Source organism: Eutrigla gurnardus, assembly GCF_963514095.1.
Source record: "Eutrigla gurnardus genome assembly, chromosome: 11".
NCBI lineage: Eukaryota > Metazoa > Chordata > Actinopteri > Perciformes > Triglidae > Eutrigla > Eutrigla gurnardus.
The window spans coordinates 10734155-10751542 of NC_139925.1; the positions used below are offsets into that span (position 1 = coordinate 10734155).

The window sequence follows — 17388 nt, forward strand, 5'->3', positions numbered from 1 at the left end:
CCTGACTGTTGTGAGCCTGGATCACCTGGACGTGAACTTTATTTAGGTTGCATCCTGAATTTATTGACTGAATATTCCAGGAAACCCCCTCCAAAAAAAAAAAAAAAAATGAATGTCCACAGTCAACAAACAATGATGACACATTTTGACTGTTATTCACATTCCGGCAACAATGTACATCAACAGAAATAGGAGGTAAGAGAGATTGTCACTTGTTTAATTTCCCGTTGGTCTGGTTTTGGCCTGTCTGGTGATGTAATTATTCTAAAACAGGATGTAATTTAACACAGAGCCCGCGGTGTTACCCAGCGGCACAGGTCTTTTCATCGATGAACACTATTAATAAAATGCCAGAAAGCAACTGGTCTTCGCTCCATCTTTGTCAGGCGCCAAAGTCACTGCAAGAAAATGGCATTTCAGTTCATAATTGCCTGACCCTACTTACGTTCCCCAGGTCAGCTAAAGACCAGCAGCAAACACAAATGCAAATAATGAAAAGGGAGGAAACTCCCTGTCTGGCAGCACTGATTATTATTGTTATTTTAGAGTTGAAGCATCCTGAATATATATTGTTTGCTCTTATTTGGCTGTATATAGTATGCTAAGGATCATGCAAATACATATTGTAATGGTTAAATTAGACATTTTGGCGATAAAGCACAGCTGCTCTGATTTATGTGATGCTCTGATATCTAGACCCACACTGTTCTGTCTGGTGGATCCTCTCTCATGCCTACACCATTTTCCCCCTTTTGCAGCGGCGTGTTTGTCATGATTGATAATACTGTTCCTTCTGTGCCAGCAAGTATGAATGATGAAAATCTAGATGAGGAGGAGGAGGAGGAGAGAGAGGTTGGGGTGGGAGGAAGGAAAGAGGCTGGAGGGAGGGAGGGCCAATTATCTTATTGTTTAACCCACTCAAGGTAGAAGCCATCAATCTGAAACCACTTGCTCAAATGACTCGTGTTCAGCCTTTATAAAAGTTTAATTGCCTTTATATAATTAACCGCGAGGGGAAAGAAAAATGTGATGGAAAAAATGACCTGTATGGATGAGAAGTATGGGGTTTACAGATTAAATTATTCAGATTAAAAAAAAAAATTAAATTACCTTAAACAAAACGTTTTATATTACTTGAGGAATAATAATTGAAGATAAAATTAAGTTTAATGATTGTTTCCCCTTCTCTGTGTCCACTGAGCTGCTATGTTTGTCCGTTACCTCGGCACCGCCGTCACCTTTGGGTGCAGCGGCAGCATCGCTGTGTGGAGCACCAGCTGACAGGCGGAGGGGGCGTGTCCAGCCGCGCGTGCATGCGCTGGGATCCGTCACCTTCACTGATACCTGTCCTACTTTCACCCTCCGGCGATGCCAATGAGAGTCGCGTCGGTAAGGTAAATGACACGTACGAGAAATAAAAAACGCAGGTGACATTTTAAACCACTGTCCCGTTTTCTCGTGATACCGCGCGATATTACGCAGAGGGACGAGGGGAGATTACGAGGATTTGTGTTGACGTTGAGGGATTAGTGGTCTAGGGGGGGGGGGGCAAACAGACCCAGAATGAAACAGGCAGTGATTTGGCATTGACGTCGGTGCTGCAGCCCGAAGGAGCCTGTAAAGCATCGCGCAGGAAAAGGTGAGGAAGTTGTAGATCCAGCGGCAGGACACCGTCGTACTCGGGCTGTTTTTTGTGCAGAAAACGAACGCACCGTTACGTGGCCGTGTGCAGAGGTTTGTTATTAACTACGTGTGCTGCTTTGATCAGCGTGAAATCATCGAAAATACGCGTTTTTAAAGGTCATTTCATCCACGGGGAGTGTGCGCAATTATAACCCCCTTTAAGTGCGATAGACGCGCTCTTCCTCTGCGCACAACCTACAATCAGTATAAGCGAATATAGTTCCATGTGTGACGTTCAGAAATGTCCACGTCCAAACCCAATCATACACATGCATTTTCTGCCTTTTTCATAAACGATGTTCAATCAAAGCACCGAGATTTCTGCATTTGAAAGGTAATTCTAGACTCTCACTGACTCCCCCACAACTTTTTTCTTTCACTTTGTCTTCCTCCAGCCATGAGTCAGTTCCGGGCGTTAGCGGGTGTGCTGAGGGGTGGGTGTGTTGGAGGGCGTCAGTGGCTGCGTGGGTGTGGCCCGGCCAGGCGCTGGGTCGATCCCAGGAGGGGCTGCTCCTCCGGGGCCACGCCTGGTCTCTCAGCGGTGGCCGGTAGCTCCAGCTATGTGGAGGAAATGTACTTCGCCTGGCTGGAGGATCATAGAAACGTCCATGAGGTAAAACTGTGCAACATGTGTCATTTCTTCCCAAACTAGTGAAGACTTGATGTGCACTTGATCTACAAAGGTTACTGCTGCAATGACCCGGCAACCAGTAAGCAGCAGGTAAACTTCTGGTCCATGTTTGCGATGGGTTTAGTGTCCTCTGCTGGATCTGTCCTCCTCTGTGTTCTAGTCTTGGGACGCGTTCTTCCGTAACATCCAGGCCTCCAGTCCGTCTGGTGAGGCGGGTGAGAGCCGGCCCTCCGCTCTGCTCCAGGGCCGAGTGCTGTCCCACACGCCAGACATGGCTCAGAAAGTGGTGGAGGACCACCTGGCTGTTCACACTCTCATTAGAGCCTACCAGGTACACTCACCCAGCCCAGCTGTGACACACACACACACACACACACACACACAGCTATCAGCTTCTAAAATATGGATTTGTGTTTTTTACAAGTTAAAAGTCTGATCACATATCTCACAGGCATCCGTTTAAATCTTAATGCAGCGTCACTGTGTTCAGAATTAAGACATCATCTCGTGTGTGTGTGTGTGTGTGTGTGTGTGTGTGTGTGTGTGTGTGTGTGTGTGTGTGTGTGTGTGTGTGTGTGTGTGTGTGTAAAAATGCATCAAACAAGATCCTCATGACTTGCCAAAACAGATACATCTGGCAACGGAAGCTGTTTATACTGTGTTGCCTTGTATTAAAAGGAATATACAATTTGTATCTCGCTGCACGAGGTTATGCAAATTGCAAGATTAACTCTCTAACCTACTTATTCTCGCCCCTTTTTGGAAAACTGGAAATATCAAAGAGACTGCTTAAACCAAACAGGTGGTAACATTTCCCCTCGACCTCATTAATTGAAGGAACTATCTGAGGGATTTATTAAATTCTGTCTTTTGGCAAAGGCGTCGCTTTTATTCCCGGCTTGTCGCAAGCCTGTTGGGAGTGTGTGTGTGTGTGTGTGTGTGTGTGTGTGTGTGTGTGTGTGTGTGTGTGTGTGTGTGTGTGTGTGTGTGTGTGTGTGTGTGTGTGTGTGTGTGTGTGTGTGTGTGTGTGTGTGTGTGTGTGTGCGTGTGTGTGTGTGTGCACATGTACATAGACATAAAAGGCTCTCCCATGGGGCTATTTTCTCAGAAAGATTGACTTATAACTGGGTGTTTGTTTATTCTTCAGCTGTTCACACTCAGCTCCTTCTCCCTCCCCCCCTTCACATCATTGTCTGTCTCTCGGCGCAGATTCGTGGTCACCATGTTGCCCAGTTAGACCCTCTGGGAATCCTGGAGGCTGACCTGGACTCCTTTGTTCCCTCCGACCTGATCACCAGCATCGATAAATTAGGTGAACACCTGCAGTCATACTGCACATGTCACACACAAACAAACACCTACCAAAAATCTAATTTGTGAATAAAGGAAGATTTTTGAGTCCATTATGTATGTAAAACATGTAAAACAGACTGTGTCATTTATCTCAATGCAGATCTATAGTAATTACTTCGTACAGAAGTAGTATAGATTCCCCTTTCCTAACTGAAGGCTCATGGAGTTAACCCACAGGCAGTAAATATGCTTATTAAATTCCTACTATGGAAGTCCTTCCTTTTAATTTCCTTAGGATACTTGCGTGTTTATGGATTTCAGTCATAAGCTTATTATTCTCATTGGTGGTTTTACTTCAAAAGCTTAATTTGCCTTATAATGAAAATTTAAGGAAAATGAATTAGTATTTTTATTTTATTTCAATATTATTTATTTATTTATTTTTTATCCCTTTGAGGTTTTGTACTTTACAAACATGTGCATCTCTACACGATACACACCCAGGGTTGCATAACTCATCACGCCCAAGAGTGTAAGTGGTATTTCAGTATAAAAGACCGCATCACGTTCCCCGCCAAGTACGTATACGGGCTGGTCAGCCTAATGCTGTCATTAATCTCAGGCCAAGCTCTTGTCATTCTCCATTTCATTTAGCGGACTGAGGATTGGTGGATGCGGGACGGCCACAGAAAGCAATCGAAGTCTACAGTAATAGAAGTAAAGAGGAGAGAGAGGGGGAGAGAGAGATAGAGAGACATTGCTTCTGTTGGCTGCTGTTATCAGTGATCAGTGTGTCAGGACATAGCGCTGCATTATGTATAGTCACAAGGGCTATAGCTCCCTAATGAAAGTTAATGACAGCCTCCACGGCCCCTTATTTGGTCAGCTGATAGTCCAAGAGTCTATTCTCGGCCCCCTTTGTCTTTGCTGTTTTCCTAATATGATTTTCACCTGTCTCCTCTTATGTTGTCCTGTGATCTTGAGCTTGACCAGGTCCCTCAGGTGGGCTTTGTCGGCTTATGTGGGGCTAGAGATACTGATGCTGTATCTCCACAGGTCCTGCTATTGTACAGTGTACACATGCAACCTGGATAATTGTTTTTATTTGCCTACTTGGATCCATCCATCCATCCATCCATTTTCTACCGCTTATCCAGTATTCAGGGTCGCGGGGGGGCTGGAGCCGATCCCAGCTGTCATTGGGCGAAGGCAGGGTACACCCTGGACAGGACGCCAGTCTATCGCAGGGCCGACATGTAGAGACAAACAACCATTCACGCTCACATTCACACCTACGGGCAATTTAGAGTCACCAATTTACCTATCCCCATCCTGCATGTCTTTGGACTGTGGGAGGAAGCCGGAGAACCCGGAGAGAACCCACGCTTACACGGGGAGAACATGCAAACTCCACACAGAAGGAACCCGGGCCGACCCGGGGATCGAACCCGGGACCCTCTTGCTGTGAGGCGAGAGTGCTAACCACTACACCACCGTGCAGCCCGCCTACTTGGATCAAGAAGTGAATTCACTGCACCACATTTGCATGGAACATTACTTTCCTGGTTTAAAAAAAAGTATTAAAAGTCCAAGCCAAAAAGTGGTGAGGTAACTCTTTCAGTAAGATTGATAAATATGAATAAATTCAAAATAACTGCTATAATTTTTGGTGTTATGTGATAATCCTGTCTTGAAACTCTTAAACACGCCTGTTTTTTACATGGTATCATCACAGGTTTCTATGGCCTTGATGAGTCTGACTTGGAGAGGAGCTTTCAGCTGCCCCCCACCACCTTCATCGGAGGAGGCGACACCACCCTCCCTCTCAAAGAAATCATACGCAGACTGGAGGTATTTTATTTGACCCATACATGTGTGTGATGTTCGGGGCAAAAGCCATCAACCCGGACCGTGCTATTTACATTTTTTTGTGTCTCTTCCTTCTCAGACCTCCTATTGTGGTCACATAGGAGTCGAGTTCATGTTCATTAACAACGTGGACCAGTGTCAGTGGATCCGTCAGAAATTTGAGACTCCGGGAATCATGCAGTTCACTAATGCAGAGAAGAGGACTTTGTTGGCCCGCCTGATCAGATCCACACGGTCAGCACTCACTTTCACTGTGGCGATGGCACCATAACTCACTTTTAGTTACAGCTCACATCGGAACCTCACGTAACATAAACAAAACTCTTCCACACGCATACACCTGGGAAGATAAACACCCTGTTCTTCATGTCAGCTCATTTAAACTTGAATAAATGATGTCAGAAGACGTTAGAGATCTATCGTTTGTGTGCATATTCCTCTTATTGTATTCTTCTATGCTGTTGCAGGGTTCCTACTAACACACACGTTTATCTTTTGGTCTAGGTTTGAGGACTTCCTGGCCAGAAAGTGGTCTTCAGAGAAACGGTTTGGTCTGGAGGGCTGTGAAGTGCTCATCCCCGCTCTTAAAACCATGATTGACAAGTCGAGCGCTGCTGGCATCGACAGCGTGATCATGGGGATGCCTCATCGGTACTGTGTTTTGCACATTTCCTCCCATCTTAGCTCAGTCTACGCATGCAGCTGATTCTTTTCCTCCCACATTTGATGTAGCGGCCGACTGAATGTGTTGGCCAACGTGATCCGTAAGGACCTGGATCAGATCTTCTGCCAGTTCGACCCCAAATTAGAGGCGGCTGATGAGGTGAGGGCTCTGCAGACGTGTGACAGCGTGGGAAAGTATGAGAGAAAAGCATTCGGATGCTTCGTTTCTTAATGTTTCTCCACATCTGCAGGGGTCGGGTGATGTCAAATACCACCTTGGGATGTACCATGAGAGAATAAACCGTGAGACGGACAAGAACATCACGCTGTCCCTCATGGCGAACCCCTCCCACCTGGAGGCGGTGGATCCAGTGGTTCAGGGAAAGGCCAAAGCTGAGCAGTTCTACAGAGGAGACACTCAGGGAAAGAAGGTATTACTTATTGTAGCAGGTAAACGGAGGCGGATGTTGTGTTTGGTGCTTTAAAATGTAAATTGCAATTTGAGATACATTGTGTGACTCCATCCTGTGTTTTATGTTGATTTTTCGAGGTGATGTCCATCTTGCTGCACGGTGAAGCAGCTTTTGCTGGACAAGGAGTTGTTTATGAGACTTTCCACCTGAGCGAGCTCCCCTCCTACACCACACATGGTACAATCCATGTGGTGGTCAACAACCAGGTACTGGAGACTTTGGTGTAATATGCATATATTTTGTAATTTACTTGTAAATTATTTAATGTTATATATTTATTATTGTTTATGTTATTATTCAATGTTATATAAATACTATTGCTTAACAAATGTTATTTGATGTTTTGTTAAGCAAAGAGGTGACAAATAATAGAGACAATGGTATAACACAAAATATTTTTTTAATATTGTGTTATTGTTTTATAAAATTCTGTTATTTAAATGAATTGTTCCAAGAAAACCCTTCAGTAAAAACGAAAAAATAGCTGTTAAACGTTTTGTTTTATACATGACATGTTTTCTGCATTAACAATAGAGCACATTTCCTTGTACTGAGCATCATTTGGATCGTTTTGCATGCATTTTTATGCTCTAAATGATGTCAAATTTGACGTGTCTGTGATGCTTCTCAGATTGGCTTCACCACAGACCCTCGTGTGGCCCGCTCCTCCCCCTACCCCACCGACGTGGCCCGGGTTGTCAATGCACCCATCTTCCACGTGAATGCTGATGACCCCGAGGCTGTCATGTATGTGTGCCGGGTGGCCGCAGAGTGGAGGACCACCTTCAACAAGGACGTCGTCATTGACCTGGTTAGTCACGGCCGAGATTAACAGGAAACACGACTAAAGGTACAAACTCAGACATTGCTTGCGTGTTTATTTACAGGTTTGTTACAGGCGCTTCGGCCATAATGAGATGGACGAGCCCATGTTCACCCAGCCGCTGATGTACAAACGGATCCGTCGGCAGGAGCACGTGCTGAAAAAGTACTCGGACAGGCTCATTGCAGAGGGAGTGGTGACGCTGCAGGAATTTGAGGTTTGCAATCCGATGCGGTTTGCACTTGTTAAATATACTGTAAATTGGTAGCTGCTACTGTTTGCTGCGTGTCCCTCCGCTGGACTGTGTGCATTAAATCACACTTAGATATTACCTTAGCCTTCGAGTAAATACGTTGCGCCAGCACTGCAGTGTTTGAGTTTCAATTTACTGCCTCAGTTCAATCACCTAGCCACACAATCCCTCACATAGAGTTTATATTGCTCCGTGAAGTTGAAGTATTCTTCAGGTTCTGGCACCATTCAATGGAATTGCTCAGGTTCTTCATCTAAAACAGAAAACTTTAATCGCAGCATCCATCCTGAACGTTTGTTTTATACCCCGTGTCGAGGAAGTGCTTCCTGGCTTTTTGATGGACATTGTTTTCCGTGGAGTGGCCTGCTATTTGGACTCTTGCAAAAGCCTCATCTGTAATATATAGCGAGGGAGAACCATTACTGCTGGCGGAGACTCCTTTTCCTCCTCTAATATTTCTCTCTCTCTCTCTTTTTCTATTTCCGTCTGTCTCAGCTAAGCACACTTTACTTCCACTGTAGTCGTGTACATTAAGTAAACAAATCATCAACAGCAGTTTAATATGCAGTGTTTTTTTATTACACATAACCAAACGTGGTTGCAGGAGGAAGTCGACAAATACGACAAGATATGTGAGGAGGCATACACCAGGTCCAAGGATGAGAAGATTTTACACATTCGACACTGGCTCGACTCCCCCTGGCCAGGTAGATCGTCCCTCTGCAATCCAGTTAAAACATTCTGATGATATTTTCTGTTCTCGCTGGAGTGAAGCAGTTTCCTCTCTCTATAGATTTCTTCACAGCAGAAGGAGAACCCAGGAGCATGAGCTGTGTGCCTACAGGACTGAGCGAGGAGGTCCTGCAGCACATTGGCCAGACAGCCAGCTCGGTTCCTCTGGAAGACTTTAAGATCCACCCTGGTGGGTTTAGTAGCTTTGTGCTGGAGAAATAGAGCAGACACGCCAACACTACTGATGATAGGAGTCCTAATGATATTCACTGCTAGAAATCTATATGACAGAAGAGGCCACATTACCACAGGATATGGGATAAATGCTGTTGAATGACAGAGATCCCCAAAACCTATAACCCTCAGTGGCAGAATAACTTCATTTTGTGTCTTCAGGGACGACATTAAGCCAATTAAAGTGGTTCACCTGTAAAGACAGCCTTTCCTAACAGCAGGTGTTTGGCCTGCTCAGCTGATTTGGCACACACGACAACAATTAAGACCGCCACCAGGGTTTTAATATTTATTTACAATGCAGTTCATTGCATTTTACACTCAGTGCTCTCCTAAGATATAGCTTTGTTTAATGTGTGTGTGTGTGTGTGTGTGTGTGTGTGTGTGTGTGTGTGTGTGTGTGTGTGTGTGTGTGTGTGTGTGTGTGTGTGTGTGTGTGTGTGTGTGTGTGTGTGTGTGTGTGTGTGTGTGTGTGTGTGTGTGTGTGTGTGTGTGTGTGTGTGTTCTCCAGGTGTGTCTCGTATCCTGCGCGGTCGAGCTGACCTGGTGAAGAATCGTCAGATGGACTGGGCTCTCGGCGAGTACATGGCCTTCGGTTCCCTTCTCAAAGACGGCATCCACGTCCGACTCAGCGGGCAGGATGTAGAGCGCGGCACCTTTAGGTGAGTCGACACGACATTGTGTATTAATGCTTTCATCACTAAGAGCATTGATTTTTTTTTAACTGCCCTCTTTTTTTAATAGCTTGCGAGTCCTTGGGGAGTCTCAATGAATAAACTCACGTTCTGGGTTTTTCCAGTCACTCCTCAGCTTCTGTCCTTACGATGATGTGGGATTCATCATCATGGTTACAGCGTGCTGGCTTTGATTACAACCTTTGTTGTATCTTTTGTCATAAAACCCGCGCTCTCTTTCCCATTTCAACAGTGTCCCACTGTCTACTCATGAAGGAAAAAATGGCAAGAAAATAACAATATTTAAATTAAGAAAAAGTTTGAGTTTTTTTTAATTTAAATATTGTTATTTTCTGATTCCTTTGGTCAAAATTGAAAATGACAAAAGGAGTCATTGAAACAGTTATATTACATTTAATTTACAACATTTTTGACGTTTTATTTTATGTTATTTTGTAGACATTTGTCATATTGGGATTTACGGTATATCGTTACAGGATATTTTGAACAGCTGTACTGTGGTTTAATTGATATTGCTCTAAAATAAATACATATGGATACATATATATGGATAAGGAGTAGTTACCTAAAGATAGTGAATTAAGTCATTTGGATTGGGGGAGGGGGGGGACAGAAGACGTCAGCACAGTCTCCTGGGAACTGTGAAGCCCACATGGTGTTGTCATGGTATGGAGGGACGAGTGACACATGAACAAAACCAGCTCCCCCTTTTCCCCATGCCTGTCTCGTCTGTCCCCTATCATTTCTCCACCAGCCCATCTTTCCTGACACCACCACCCCCGGCTCGCAGCGACATACATCACACTAACTAACCGGAGGCTACGGAGGCCTTTTTCTTTTGCCTCGCATTTACCACTGACATCTACTTCTCCCCGTCCGCTGTCCCCTTCAGCGGAGTAATTTGCCTGACTGGAAAAAGAAAAAAGCGTCAGCAGTCAAACACTACATCCACCCGTCATCTGTGTATCACCTGTTGTTTATTTCAGTCCTCTTCTGTGAGTCCACATTGTCTTATTTGTGTTTTTTTCTCATTGCACCTCAGCTATACTTCCCTTTAACACCCCTCGCTGCCTTTTACCCCACCTACTCTTTTTTTTCATCCCCCACTACTCTGTTTCCCTTCAACGTTCTTAGCAGCTGAACATATTGGCATGTTACAGTCGAGTGGGCCTGTTTGCGTTTCTGTGATGTACGTAACGGCGTGCACTAATGGATTCAGCCGTCGTGTTTGGGCGGGTTGCATGTGCTGCGCCGCGCACCCCTTTCCTTGACTAATGGGGCCCCCAGGCAGAGGAAGAGTGTGTGTGTGTGTGTGTGTGTGCGTGTGTGTGTGTGTGTGAGTAAAGAAGAGAGAGGTAGCCGTACAGTTTATGACACGGAGAAAGACCTCATTCTCGTGGGGTTTTTTGGGCTCGCCTTGGATTTTGTGCGAGCGGTTTGAGAAAATGCAACAGAAAATGACGTGTGTTACGTCAGTTGATGTTGGATGCTCTCCACTTTTGTTCGTTCATCTGAGGATTTCCTGGAGAGAAAGCGTGCGTGCGAATGTGGAGCGAGGATCAAACAAAACAATTATGCAGTGTACTATATTCCTTCATTAGTCCATAATTATGGATGGTATTATTCATAGACTCAAATCATGATCATCTAGTCTCCTGGGTGGTAATATATCACATTCAAGATAATAATCAATAGATCCTGGTTATTTCCTGCAGTTCTTCTGCCTGGCTGTTACATAACCTCTCACACTGTGTGTGTGTGTGTGTGTGTGTGTGTGTGTGTGTGTGTGTGTGTGTGTGTGTGTGTGTGTGTGTGTGTGTGTGTGTGTGTGTGTGTGTGTGTGTGTGTGTGTGTGTGTGTGTGTGTGTGTGTGTGTGTGTGTGTGTGTGTCGATGTGGTTAAAGTGATGCTAAAGGGGTTTAAGTGATTGTCTGATTGTGCTGGTTTTGAAGGCTGATTCCTGCATTGGGGCGAGTGGACTGCTAGAGCTTGTTAACGCTCGGCTCTTTGCTCCCATCAGCTCTTGTTGGGCTTCATAGTGACTGAAGATGAGGAGAGAGGAGGGTGCTCTTCATGGTGTGCCTTCATGGGCCGGAAACGTGTGTGTGTGTGTGTGTGTGTGTGTGTGTGTGTGTGTGTGTGTGTGTGTGTGTGTGTGTGTGTGTGTGTGTGTGTGTGTGTGTGTGTGTGTGTGTGTGTGTGCGTGTGCGTGTGCGTGTGTGTGTGTGAGAAAGGAATCCTATTACCCTGTTGTTTTCATCACCATCATATTTAAGAGAAGTAAAAATCTTTTGCAGCATTATCTGCTCTTATACATCTTACACTTTGTATTTTGTTTCAATTCTAGTGGTCAATTTTTTTTTGAGGAATAATCAATAGTTGATTAATCTATTAAGTAATTAAAAATATTTTCCATCTTTTTATTTTATAAAAATGTATTGATTTTTGGTTAGAAAAAAAAAAGAGCTAAAAATCATCTATTAAAGTAATAATAATAAAAACACAGTCTCTTAAATTGATTTGTGTGGTTGTTTAAGTTAATATCCCTCTTAATGCCTTAATAGATATATGTGCTCTCTTCGATGATGCCATTACATTTATTTGATTTTTGCACAACATAATCTTTTTAAGCACCATATACAATATTGACTTGGCACAACGACTGAGTTGTTTTAGAGTCTGTTGGTCAGTCAGTCCCCTTTGATTCAGGCTGAAAGAGATGGATTGTCATGGTCCCCAAAGGTTGAAGCCAAATGACTTTGATATTAATAAACTAAGATGGTGAACTCCTAAACATTAGCATTTTAGCATCTTTGTTGTGAGTTTGTTGTTTTTTATGCTTGTCTCACTCCTTTCTGTCTCTGCCTCTCTTTCATTTTGCAGTCATCGTCATCATGTTCTTCACGACCAAGTGGTGGACAAACGCATCTGTGTTCCCATGAACCACCTGTGGGCCGACCAGGGTCCTTACACGGTCTGCAACAGCTCCCTATCGGAGTACGGAGTGCTGGGTAAGACCGGAGCCGTTCCATCAGCACGCTGTAGTTCACAAGACATGAGTCTGTATGTAACCACGACTGTGACTACAGGTTTTGAGCTTGGCTTCGCCATGGCCAGTCCCAACGCTCTGGTCCTCTGGGAGGCCCAGTTTGGAGACTTTAACAACACGGCCCAGTGCATCATTGACCAGTTCATCAGCCCGGGCCAGGCCAAGTGGGTGCGCCACAATGGTATTGTCCTGCTGCTGCCACACGGGATGGAGGGAATGGTGAGAAGGGACAGTGAACCGACCTACACAATCATTCTCTACCATTTGCAGATGTATATTTATGGAACACGTGTTTTAGTTAGATTCCTCTTCCACTTTGTCATCGTGGGTCTTACTCTTTTTACTTCTGTCCTCAGGGTCCAGAACATTCATCAGCTCGACCCGAACGCTTCCTGCAAATGAGCAAAGACGACCCCGATCACTTCCCTGTACGTTCGCATGCACGACTTACATTACGACCGAAATAGGAACATCATTAGCTGATGCAAAAGCTAAGCCACCACATTGCGGCCAACATCAATCAACTTTGCTGTTTTATTGGCAACGCTGCTGTCACGACCACTCACGGGATGACTTAAGTGATGATTGCCAAGATTGAAAAGTCTTTTCATTATGGCCTCCAAAGAGTTGATATTCAGCAGTAACTCGGGTCCCAAGGGTGCGCTGGTATGAGGGAACACTCAAGGAGGGAACCACAACGGGCTGTATCAGCAGAAGCTCACCAGATTCATCTTCAAATGGGATATTGATCAAACTATTAGTGGGAGCACACACTAAGGGATTAACATTCTGTGAGTGAGTGTGTGTGTGTGTGTGTGTGTGTGACAAAGAGAGATATAGCACACTGATGCACTCATGCCCAATTATGAGAGAAAACAACGCTCTTCTCTTTTCAATAACCTTTACAATAACTTGTAACTTGTTTTTTTTATTTTTTACAAAGGAGTTTGTTGGAGATTTTGAGGTCCAGCAGCTGTACGACTGTAACTGGATTGTGGTCAACTGCTCCACGCCTGCTAACTACTGTCATGTCCTCAGACGGCAGATTCTGCTGCCGTTCAGAAAACCGGTAACACGAAACATCTTCCTCACTTTGTGTTTTGTGTGAATAACTCCAGTTTGTTGCTTGTTGTGTCATTTCTTTTTATTTTTCATTTGTACGTTGTTTAGAAGACATTTCTTAAAATATATTTTCACAACATATTTCGTTTATTTTGTGTCCATCTTTTGGCAAAACATCGTCATTTCTATACAGTACAAATGTGTAAACTTGAAAAGTGGAACTAGTTTGAGTATAAAGTTTTGGGGGGTAAAGCATTTCTTCCTTTTTGTATATGCACACCTCTTTTTTCAGTCTTTCACAGTTTTCAGCCACAGTGAATGTCTTAACTGATCCCCTGTCGCACATAAATGCAATGGTTTGCGAAGCATGAGAAAATGACTTCCTGAGCAAATTAGCGAGGGGGGCCAATAGGGGATAATATTGTTTGTTTTTTTATGAAAAACTCTGGACTTGGTTGACTGAGCACAAGGGGTTTTATTTACTCGATTGTTCAAAGAAGGTTTTGTTTTCCCAACCCTGATGTTGCGTGCTATATGGTGGCAGCAAATTAGCGTGAAAAGAGATTAAAAAAAAACTTTTTCCTCTGGAGTTTTCTCGAAGCATGCAATGAAGCTACGGATGATAGAATCAATCTGTTGTTTGTCGTTGGAATAACCGTTTTTCATTTTTTTCCCCCCAACAGCTGATCATTTTCACTCCAAAGTCTCTCTTGAGGCTCCCTGAAGCAAGGTCCAGCTTTGATGACCTCGCCGAAGGTGGAGTTTTAATCCGTCTCTGTAAAATGTGACTTCATGAATGTTGGACTGGATAGGTTTAACGTATCACATGCGATGTCTGCAGGCACCAGATTTAAGAGGTTGATTCCAGACGAGGGCCCGGCGAGTCGACACCCAGCTCAGGTGAAGAGGGTGATGTTCTGCTCTGGCAAGGTCTACTATGAACTGGACCGAATGAGGAAACAGCAGAAATTGGAGGGGGACATCGCCGTAATCAGACTTGAACAGGTGTTTAAAGCCCCTCTCCTCCGTCTGAGCACGCCATGCACTGGATTTTGAAATGTGAGTGATGCAATGTTGTCGTTTCTTCTTCCACAGATCTCTCCATTCCCATTCGATCTGGTCAGAGCAGAGACAGAGAAATATACCAACGCTGAGCTGGTCTGGTGTCAGGAGGAGCACAAGAACATGGGCTACTACGATTACGTCCGGCCGCGTTTCCTCACAGTGGTGGCCAACCAGAAGCCCGTTTGGTAAGGATGTCTCTTCACTATGTCACCTGATTCATTCAGGACGGAGGTGAATTGGTAGACTTTTGTTTGGAGGGTCAGGTGACAAACCGTCGGTGTTTCTTTCAGGTACGTGGGACGGGACCCTGCAGCTGCTCCGGCGACAGGGAACAAGTCCACCCACCTCAATGAACTGAAGAGGTTCATGGACACGGCTTTCAACTTGAGCGCCTTCCACGGGAAAGACTTATAACTGAGGAACGGAAACAGGAGGTCCATATTCAGCTCTATCATGATCTATTTATGAGGTCTTGATGTGACAAATTGGCACAATTTAAAACCTATTTAGCTTCCTGACAGACTGGGACACAGAGTCTTTAGTAAATATAATCTTAAGATAATCTTATGTGAAAAATCCATCCAATCATAAGAAATATGATGTGAGAAACATCATGAAGCACAACCAGGCGAGAGAAGGCAAAATGAGGAAAACCTCCAGACATAACACCTCATCCATGGGATCAGGCCGTTTTACAGGCCGGTAGTTTGTAGTCTGGATCTGTAATTTATTCAATAAACACCATTCAACACGTGGCCTTTATAGGGGCTTCAATAGAATAAGTACAGAGTATGTATACACCACAAAGTCTTGTCTAAAGAGAACCAAGCACAAAGACGTTCAGCCTCGAGACGGTGCTACAACAGCACCTTTATTTCAAAAGGAAAGAAAATATTACACAAACATTAAATATAAGCCAAATAATTGTCAGTATTGTAGAAACCTGCGTAGCTGCCATGCTGGATACTAGTATATATTTGTAGTAGAGATTTATATTTGAATAGATTTTTTTGTAGATGAATAGTAGACGCACATATGAAATACATATCACAGGTATGAAGACTGTTTTGAAAATGTCACGCATCAGTAGGTTTATTGCCTGTATTTGCTCTGGTTACCGTGGCTGGTTGTGAAGGAGTGTGTATTTATTGTCACACCTCACTTCACCAGGAGACGTGAGCCAGCTGGCACAGCGACTTGCAGCCATGTTTTCTACGCAGGACATAAGGCTCGGCTTCCTCTTCGGAGGCTGAGGGATGAGGGATAAACACGGCGAAGCTTCGGATGCTTTCAGAGCAATGCAGACGCTTGATTGTCACATTAAAACCCCCAGGTATATAACAGAATTGATATTAGCTACCACTGTGCTTAGAAATGTTGTGCTTCCTGTTTAAGCGACGCTGTAGCCTACCTTTTCCACTTTCAACTGGGTGATTAAACCATAATCCATGCACTACTATATATTTATAATTTTACATATTTAATTATTTTTAAAAGAAGTTAATGTGTGTTTTTATGGGAAAATGTATCTAAATATTAGTATGTGTTTTGAGAGAAATGCACAAATCTACACTCGTTATTAAAATAATTTGCAATAAAGTATATTGCAAAAGTGAGAAATAATGCATTATTTTTATAAATTTAAAATGTCATTCATCAGCTTTGCTGTTCCACCAGGGTAGAAATACACACTCCCCGTTTGTCTTCTCTACATCATGTACAGTATGTACCTCGTACTCTCCCTGTCATTAAATAAACACAGTGGACTCCATAATGTCATATTCATTATTTATCAAGAAAAATCAATCCGTAAACTTATGCTGGTCTTATTTAATCAGGTTTTCAGTTTGTCAGTGAGTTTGTGGTTAATACACATTTAGGAATTAAAAATAAATAACATAACCCTGGAATATGCACCAGATGACACAGCTCCCCTCTAAAACATTAGCTGATCCTGCTATAGTCCACGATGCCTTACAAATCTGTACTACCAACTGACAGTGAATGTGTGGATTTTGGGGTATCCATGGTGATAATGCACAGCCCTGCAGTTAACATCACCAACAGCACACCTGAATTCACAAATATGGGTGTTTTATGTCTATATTTGTTCTTCAGTAAGCATTATCAACAGCAGTAACGGCTTCTTTGCAAACAGGGTCCAGGTTTCCATCTCCACCTGGGGAAAATAAAAAAAACATTTCTGCTAAAACGTTAACAGTGACATCACAATAACGTTTCCGGCCAAAGTTGGACAAACTCACCGAACTCCAGCTGCTTTATATTACAGCTGAACACGACCTCGCCGTTGACCACGAGCTCCACCATGTTCCAGTCGCGCGTGTCTTCCAGGACGCACTGGTGTCCGCGCGCACTCAGAGCGGCTGCACACACAAGCATACACACGTTTGACTTTACTTAGCCAAGAAGGAGAGACGGTGCGTTTATCCTAATAAGAACATAAACAAACCCATGAGACCCTGAAGGCGGAAGTTCCTGTGCGCTACAACTCCGTTGGATTCATAAGGTCCATGGCGAAGTGTCACCCGCGCGTCTTTCGGCATTGTTTGTTGCGATGACCCGTCACCTTGGTAACGGTTGTTGCTACACGCCATCATCTCCGAACTGTGAAAAACAAACTTTAAATCATGAATTTGTTAAAGCTATGTGATGTTTTTAATGTATACGTCATACAAATAAGTAGCTATATTGAAGAGAACTTTGAGAAGTGTTGGCCAATATTTCCAAATTTGTGATCAATTTGTAATAGTCAATCATTTGAGAAGTCATAATTATGAAAACCTGGTAAAAACAAATAATGTTGTGGATTTTTTTTTTAAAGCAAATGATGCAACTGATCCAT

At 43.8% G+C, this 17388-nt stretch overlaps 2 protein-coding genes across 2 annotated transcripts; one reads left to right on the plus strand and one right to left on the minus strand.

Moving 5' to 3' along the window:
* Positions 1-1512: 1512 nt before the first annotated feature.
* Positions 1513-15996, plus strand: ogdhl (oxoglutarate dehydrogenase L). The gene is made up of 23 exons (XM_084021788.1): positions 1513-1639; positions 2079-2296; positions 2475-2645; positions 3524-3626; positions 5343-5458; positions 5556-5710; positions 5981-6127; positions 6209-6299; positions 6391-6570; positions 6690-6818; positions 7244-7423; positions 7500-7652; positions 8293-8395; positions 8482-8610; positions 9166-9316; positions 12233-12360; positions 12439-12617; positions 12755-12826; positions 13342-13467; positions 14144-14216; positions 14302-14465; positions 14556-14710; positions 14816-15996. Exons 2-23 carry the CDS (start codon positions 2081-2083, stop codon positions 14937-14939), a joined length of 3045 nt encoding a protein of 1014 aa, XP_083877914.1. The 5' UTR covers positions 1513-1639; positions 2079-2080; the 3' UTR covers positions 14940-15996.
* Positions 15997-16346: 350 nt separating this feature from the next.
* cUnh10orf53 (chromosome Un C10orf53 homolog) lies at positions 16347-17143 on the minus strand (the record flags this gene model as incomplete). The annotated part of the gene is made up of 3 exons (XM_084020923.1): positions 16347-16704; positions 16790-16909; positions 16996-17143. The coding sequence occupies 3 exons, from the start codon at positions 17141-17143 to the stop codon at positions 16640-16642; spliced, it is 333 nt and encodes a 110-aa protein (XP_083877049.1). The 3' UTR covers positions 16347-16639.
* Between the last annotated feature and the right edge of the window lie 245 nt (positions 17144-17388).

Coding starts and splice junctions, on each gene's coding strand:
- ogdhl (XM_084021788.1), top strand. CDS start 2,081: ATGAGTCAGTTCCGGGCGTTAGCGGGTGTGCTGAGGGGTGGGTGTGTT. Junction 5,459..5,555: donor AAATCATACGCAGACTGGAG/GTATTTTATTTG, acceptor CTTCCTTCTCAG/ACCTCCTATTGTGGTCACAT. Junction 5,711..5,980: donor CGCCTGATCAGATCCACACG/GTCAGCACTCAC, acceptor CTTTTGGTCTAG/GTTTGAGGACTTCCTGGCCA.